Source organism: Nicotiana tabacum, chromosome 5 (genome assembly GCF_000715075.1).
Source record: "Nicotiana tabacum cultivar K326 chromosome 5, ASM71507v2, whole genome shotgun sequence".
NCBI classification, from domain to species: domain Eukaryota; kingdom Viridiplantae; phylum Streptophyta; class Magnoliopsida; order Solanales; family Solanaceae; genus Nicotiana; species Nicotiana tabacum.
The window spans coordinates 83,319,888-83,327,857 of NC_134084.1; the positions used below are offsets into that span (position 1 = coordinate 83,319,888).

Here is a 7,970-nt window from a genome sequence, read left to right on the forward strand (position 1 = left end):
GATCGAACTGAAATAGTCGAGGCCATTTGGTATCTTTGATGCATCCGATGGGGGATATGATGCTGGAAGCATCGACATTGAAGTTGTATTCTGATAATCTCGGTGCCTCCCTGGCCACGAGTGGCCTATCGAACCATTCTTGCTCATGAGTCCCCGACTATTGTGGCTTCGATCGTTGTTTTTTCACTCCTCGCGGGGTTACGCCCGGACCTATTACCCCTTCTATCTCTATTATATGATTGATATTGATCTCTTTTTTATCTTTCTTCATGATCAACGACTCTTTTGGATCTGTCACTAGCTATAAAGAGATACACGGATCCAGAAGGGGCCCCAAGCTAATAGCCTTCGACTCTGATTTTTGATTGGTACCTGTTATGGACGTCTGCCCAAGTTAGCACCGGGTATTCTACCAAATTTTGTTTCAACTGCTACAAATCTAATGAGCTTTGGGGGTTAAGAACTTGTGTGAATGCCTGAAAGGCCCAATCGTCCGCGACCAGAAGCAGTTCCATCCATTCCATTTGAAACCTCGACACGAATTCCCTGAACATCTTGTTATCTCTTTGCTTTACTTTGAAAAGGTCTGACTTCCGAGTCTCGACCTTGATGGCCCCGGCGTGCACCTTTACAAAGGCATATGCAAGCATAGCAAACGAATCAATAGAATTAGGTGGTAAGTTGTTATACCATATCATAGCCCCTTTTTGACAAGGTTTCTCCGAACCTTTTGAACAGAACGGATTTGATTTCATCATATTCTAAGTCGTTCCCCTTGATGGAACACGTGTAGGAGGTTACATGTTCATTCAGATCAGTTTTTCCATTTAACTTTGGAACTTCGGGCATACAAACTTCTTCGAGATTGGTTTCAGAGCTCCGTTCAGAGGGAAAGGCTTTTGGACAAATTTCATGGAATCCAGGCCTTTCAATTCGGGGGTGCTCTTGGGATCTGATTAACCTTGCAGTTATAGGTCTCCACTTTTTTGTCGTTGGCTTTGATCTTCCTTTCCCCCAATTCCACCCATTTCGTTAGTTCCTCGAGCATCTTTATTATTTCAGGGTTGGGCCCAGCTTCAGCTTCACCCAGCCTCTCCGAATTTCGTTCATTTCTTCGGGTGTTCTCCCGGGATGGCTCGGGCTCAACTCTGCTGGGAGCATGGATTTGGTTCTATAACTGGGCTACTGCCACCTGTTGAGCTTGTAATATTTTGAATATCACCCGTAAATTGATCCCATCGCCTTCACCATCGTGCATACCCCTAGCTACTGACCTGGCTCCTCCACGAACGTTGTTTTCTAGGTTAGTGGACAAGTTAGCGTCCATGGCCACATGGGAGTTGGCATCGATTGGGTCTATGACCGAGGCTCCGTTGGGGGTCAACAGGGGGAGCCTTGTTGCTGGGCACTATATTGTTGTTCTCGCCATGATGGCCAGACTCAGCATCAACGTTCAAGTGAGCAGATTGAGAGCTTGACATTCTTAAATTTACCTAAAATTAAAATCTCAAAGAACAAGAGTAAAGAAAAGTGCGTTATGGAAATTTGTATCAAATTGCCACTATTATCCTTTGTCCCACGGTGGACGCCAAACTGTTTACCCTCAAAAACGGATAACAACTGAATTTATATGTGGTTTTAAGGATATGCGTATTAATTCAATACAAATGATTAATAGCATTAGATTAAACAGATTAAAGACGTAATAAATTGTCAAACCAATAATGAGAGTGATCCTGAATTCAGTAACGGCTTAATGAAGTGCCTGTCTTCGATCCCGAACTCACACTAATGAAGAACTGATGAATAAAAGTAAGAACTTTGAATAATTGAGAGAATAAGAGTATATTACCTTGATATGTGTGTTACCATGTCCCCCGTGAATAATAAGTTTTCCCCTTTATATAGTAGGGAAATTTTATCCCAAGTGTAATTCTAAACGAGGTAAAAATCTTCCATTTCACTAATCACTGATTTTCTGCTGATACGGACCGAGATTCACGCCGGGATATTCGGTTGGGTACGGATTTCACGACCCTTTGTTAGTCGTGTGCAGTTGTTTGATAATGTTCTCCGATGTCTCGAGGCCCAAACCGGAACCAGAGGACGTGATTCCGATAACTCCGAGGGCAGGAGTCTTGCCCGAACCCCGATACGAGAGGCTCCTCGCCCAAATTCCGATTCCTTACGATCATGTTCCTGTTCCGTTTGTCTTAACGGGAAATTGAGAAGTTTAACGGGCTCGATTTTACTCGTATACAGTTTCGTTTGTCTTAACGGGAAATCGAGAAGTTCAACGGGCTCGGTTTTACCCGTATACAGATGCAAAGTATAATTATGTTCTCAGTGTTAGAAATTACCTGAAACATTTTTCCAAGTCCAATGCTTATATATTAGCGCTAAACAAAAAACAAAGCTATTCGGCTTTTCCTTTTTCAATATAAGATTGAATGTGTCCGTAATTAACCTATTAGTTTATTTTGCGATATCCCCTGAGAACTATGATTTGCCAACTATAATATGTTTGATCAAGTTACTTAACTACATGTAAGCATAGCTCTTTCGAGTAAATTTTGAAATTATGACCGTACACTTATGAACGAACATCATAAAACACAGCTGATCGAGTGGAGCTAGAAGTCCCAATTTGAAGAAGACAAAAACTTATGGCAGAACAAACTAAATTTACATTAGATAAAAATGAACAATTTTCCTATTTCTAGCTACTATCGTGTATTGTATTACATTAGATAATATGGATACACGACATCACAACAAACTAAATTTACAACTTACAGAAGGAAAAGAACGTTTATCTACCAAAACAAAGAAAAATAAACACACACTCGTAACTATTCTTAGCTAGTACTCATTGCAATTGCTCCAAAAGCACCTCTCATCCTAGTTAAAAGGCAGAACCGGTGGTAGATCCATGACGTCCACCAGTATTAGGACCTTGAACAGTAGCACTTCCGGTTCCAGTAGTGGTCCCCGGTGGGTACTGTGTCCCAACCACGCCTGTTGTTGTCCCAGTAGGCACCGTAGTGGTCCCATGGGCCCCGGTCATGGTGTGACCGGGAGCCACACCGCCGCTAGCAGTATAAGCAGTAGTTCCTCCGGTAGCAGCTACTTGTCTCGAGGCCGCGTTCTGCTCCTGTGCTGCCAGCTTATCCATCTCCGCTTGATGGATCCTCTCTTCTTTTTTCTCCGTCGCCATTTGTTTTTGCACTGGATCACTTGTCGTCAATTTCTCCGCCTGTTCAACAAAAGTTAAGACATAAATATAAAAATTTAAACTTTAAACATTTTAAAGCGCTAAATGTTTTTACACCATCAATTTAATTAATCCGCTATCCCAAAATAGTATTCTTATCATCTCGTACCATGCTTGCAGGGGCGGATGCAACAATACGGTACCAAGTTTAACTAAATTCAATAGGTTCGAGTATAGTGCTGCTGGTAGTTATACGGACTCATAATTTTAAAAATATAAAGCTAAAACCTTGAAGCATAGGCCTTAAGGTTTAAATTAAGAATTCGCCTTTGTGCTTGCGAATTGATCCCCACTGAAACACATTTTTTATTAATCTATTTAAGGAGGAATGACACATTTCTACGATTGAAAATAATTCTAACTTTAAATTCTTCATTTTACTCTCTTTATCCAATGTGAAGCTTTTATAACCATAAAATATCATGACCTACATAATTTTTACCTTTTAAGCTTTTAAGATCATAGATCACAAGTTTTAAAAGTCTAGTTTTTTTTAAACTTTCTATCAAGTCACACTACCTCATTTGAGGTGAAACGGAGAAAGTATTTATCAACTGTTACATGGTTGCAAGTTATGCTTAACTTGATGAGTAAAGAATCAATCAATATACTGTTAAATATACACAACTTAAAATTCTAAATTAATTTTTAAACAAAAAAGAATAATCAGAAAAATACTGAAAAGATGAAAAAAAAAACCTTCTCTCCGACGACGGCCTTGGTTTTTTCCATGCCAGCCTTAGCCGAAGCGGCAACATTAGCTGCTTTCTCCTTTGCTGCTTGCATCTTTAAATTCCTTTTTAAATTTTTTTTTTTTTTTTGCTACTTTTTTATACCTTTTCAGTTACTTGATTATGCGTTGCTGAGAACAGAACTGTTCATTGCTGGGGTGATATATACTCCAAGAAGAGTTATGAAGAGAAGAACGTGGAGTGGGGCCACGTGGAATAAAAGTGATACGTGGACTGATATAAGAGTTGGCTGCATGAGTTTATAACACGTATGTAGAGGTTGTCAAAATGTAGCTAGCAGTTAAGAGCTGTACGGGGAAGGTAGGGTATTAGTTACGAAATCGAAAAGATTTTTAATTTATGTGAACCATGAGCGCGAAGTTTAAGAAAAAATAATTTTTTTAAAATTTGTGATTTTAAACAAGTTAAGAAAAACCTTGGAGTATTTATGGTAAAAGCTTCTCATTAAAGATAGCATTGTAAGTTTAAGCTGACTTATTACCAAATTTAAAAAGGGTTCATTTTTTTTGAAACGGTCCAAAAAAAAAAATAGGTTCACATAAACTGGAACAGAGGGAGTAGTAAATTTTATTATATTTATATTTAAAAAATTTATTAATATATATTTAATTACTAACTTAATAATTAAATGGACTATGAATTTAACAATAAATTCAAAATTCATCAAGTTAAAGAGCGGCAGAAGTTTTAAATCCCGGCTCTGCCGCTCTGCAGATTGGAATTAATATGTGAGAATTTGGTTGTTAAAATATACTAGCTGATAAGAACTGCGGGTTGGCTTTTTAAGGAGAATTTAGCCTAATGTGAAAAACTAAAAATGATTTTACTTTGGCTTAGTTTGAAAATTCACATAGTGTTAATTATTTAGTATTTTTTTGTCTCCATTAAAATTTACATTCACTTAATTGATCAGTAGACTTCACTCATAGGAACACTAATTATATTCATATTTGTTTGGATATCGCTGCTTGGTTTAGAATTAGTTCATTGAATACGTAATTTCTAGATCTTGGTTACATATACATCTCCTTTTTGGTTTTGAATGTTATATGATAATTACTTCTCCTATATCTTGTGTAACAATATTACATTATCAGTAATGTATTATCATATGATAATTTACAGCGGAAAACTTTTTTATATTAACATATGTAATACATTTCAAATCGATATGATGTTACTTGTCATGACTTACAACCCAGCTCGACAAAAGAGAATCCAAGTAATTTTATTTAATGTTTGTGTAACGCAATTATTTTCAGTTTATCGAAAGTTTTAGCATAGGGTGCATCAGTGCATGTAATTCTTTCGTACACTCAATTTCTTTAATTTTACTCCTACATAAACAACAAATGAAAATGTTAAAAGGAAACTTCAAAAACATTATAAAAGTACATCTATCTACTAGCTAGGAGTACGGGTCAAGATCCCCTCGAATAATACATTCTGGATAAGACATGAAGGAAGCTCCATTGCTAGGTTTTTATATGTTTATGATATTAGAATGTACTAAATTTCCTTTTAAATTGAAAGGCTTGATTATTGCTAAGTGTATTTTGGACCTTTTTCTTTGTGAATTGTTGTTCTATGCAATAGGGAGAGCTGTTTGCCCAAGTAAAGTTTGTTTCGATGATTGTCAAAGGAACTCAAATATGAACCAGGTCCATCCACAGTGTACATAGATATGGGCAGATTCAAGCATAAGGGACGCACGTGGGGGAGATAAGCTTAAGTTGTTATATCTGATATCTCTTGATTGAAAAAGTTGCATAATTGATAAGGAGAAGGACTCCTTACTCGAAGATAACACTATCCAAGATAAGGAAGGAGCTGGAAGTTGAAGTTAACTAGAACTCTTCCACCAAGGAAGAGTATAACATTGGAACTCTAATTATTTTCTATTCTACTGACTTTATATATTTCAGGATGTTCTCACTTTACAGGTGACGCACAAAAGCTGAAGTTACACGTGAATTGAGAGCAATATAGCAAGGCATTTTGAAAGCAATATATTCTTGTGTGATTCAAGTGTGCGAACCTGAAGCTACATGAACCGGATAGAAGAGCCAGTTCCAAGTGTCTGTCTTTTATTCTAGTTTCATTGTAGTATGTGCTTTTCAAATTGTACCTTTCACCTTTATCTAGAAGCAATTGTATTAGGTACTTTGAGTATTCAAGTTAGAGTTAACTTGAAGTTGTCGCAACAGTTAGAGGCTGGTTGGCACAACGGGATTAGAGGTAATCCTTAGGTTTACAAAGAGTTTTTGTACATGTTGTTTTGGCTCAGTGATTTTGTGAAGTGTTGGGGAAAAACCTACTGGGTAGTAGGTCGTGGTTTTTTCACCTTTTGAGCCTGGTGTTTTCCACATAAAAATACTTGTGGTCTTTACTTTTCGCATTTATTATTTCTGCAATAGTAGTATAAGGAACACATATAAGAACTAGGTCTTTTAATAATATGTGCACGCGAAAATTGGACATCACAAAATCACCCCCCCCTCTTGTGTGGCATTGAAGTATAAAATATCAATTGGTATCAGAGCAGGTTATCCTTGAAGAGGCTAACACCTTAGGAGAAGATCAACATGAGTGCACCACCTGAAAACTAGGAAGGACAATCCACTGCTAGGCCACCACTCTTTAATGGCCAGTACTACTCTTGGTGGAAAAATAGGATGAGAGACCACATTATAGGAGAGGACTATGAGGTATGGGACATTGTCATCGATGGTCCATTGGCTACCCTGAAGAAAAATGCTGAAAGAGTAGATGTGCCAAAGACAAGAGTTTATTCTACTGCCAAGGACTTGAGAAAGTGGGATAAAAATGCTAAAGCCAAGAAATAGCTTGTTTGTGGACTTGGTCCAGATAAGTACAGCAGAATTCAAGGTTGTACCACTGCTAAGCAAATTTGGGACACACTGCAAGTAGCTCATGAAGGAATACCTCAAGTAAAGAGATCCAGAGGAACTCTATTATACTCTCACTATGAGAGTTTTGCTATGAAGGAAGGAGAAACCATTCAAGAAACGTACACAAGGTTCAGTACACTGATAAATGAGTTGAAATCTCTTGGAAGGATTATTCCTGAAGAAGAAAGGGTAGAAAAGATATTGACCAGAGTTTTGCCTATCACTTGGGAGAGTAAAATCACTTTAATCCAGGAATCAAAGAATATTGGCACTCCCCCACTGGATGAACTAATTGAAAATCTTACTGCCTATGAACTTAGGAGACAGACCATGAAAATAGATGTACCTAAGAAGGAAATGAGTTTGGCTCTCAGAATCATTGAAGGTTCTGATCTGGAAGATGATGAAATGGCCATGATCACCAAAGACTTCAAGAAGTACCTAAAGAGAGAAAATGGTTCTTCAAAAAGTGCAAGCTATAGTAAATCAAAAGCTCCTAAGAAACAAACAAATGATAGATGCTACAAGTGTAGAAAGACTGATCACCACATCAAGAACTGTCCTCTGTGGGAAATTGAAAGAAAGAAAAAGCTGAACGAAGGAACAGGTTCAACCCAAGAAAAGCAACAACAAAGGATCAACAAAGGCTATAGGAGCTGCTTGGGGAGATAGCTCAGATAATGATAATGATAATGATAATGATGATGAACGTGCACTTATGGCTATTGGAGAATCTGATGAAGAAGATGAGGTAAGTGTTTCTCATCTTAAAGACAAGATTAAATTTTTGTCTAAGGAAAGGCTATCTGAGTTGCTCCTAGAGCTAATTGATGAATTTGTGGATGTAAATAATGAAAAGGAACAACTGTCAAAAGAGTGTGTAGTTTTAAAAGCTAAGTGTAAAAACCTGAAACTTAGGGCTAGTGAAACTGAAAGTGAAAATGTTGTGTCGAAGAACCAGGTTCATGAACTTCGCACAGCTTTCTTAGAATTTAGATTTGAAAATCTACAATTGAAATTAGGAACAGGTAA

The 7,970-nt window shown here is 37.5% G+C and overlaps 1 protein-coding gene across 1 annotated transcript; it reads right to left on the minus strand.

Annotated features, from left to right (window-relative positions):
• Nucleotides 1-2,664: 2,664 nt before the first annotated feature.
• LOC107813362 (11 kDa late embryogenesis abundant protein) lies at nt 2,665-4,149 on the minus strand. The gene is made up of 2 exons (XM_016638622.2): nt 3,974-4,149; nt 2,665-3,256 (listed from the first exon to the last, which is right to left on the minus strand). The coding sequence occupies exons 1-2, from the start codon at nt 4,058-4,060 to the stop codon at nt 2,906-2,908; spliced, it is 438 nt and encodes a 145-aa protein (XP_016494108.1). The 5' UTR covers nt 4,061-4,149; the 3' UTR covers nt 2,665-2,905.
• Nucleotides 4,150-7,970: the final 3,821 nt, after the last annotated feature.

What these genes read in the sequence shown, in the direction of transcription:
- LOC107813362 (XM_016638622.2), bottom strand. Translation starts at nt 4,060, where the DNA reads ATGCAAGCAGCAAAGGAGAAAGCAGCTAATGTTGCCGCTTCGGCTAAG. An exon ending in AGGCCGTCGTCGGAGAGAAG is followed by an intron (nt 3,257 to 3,973) that starts GTTTTTTTTTTC and finishes TTTGTTGAACAG; the next exon opens with GCGGAGAAATTGACGACAAG.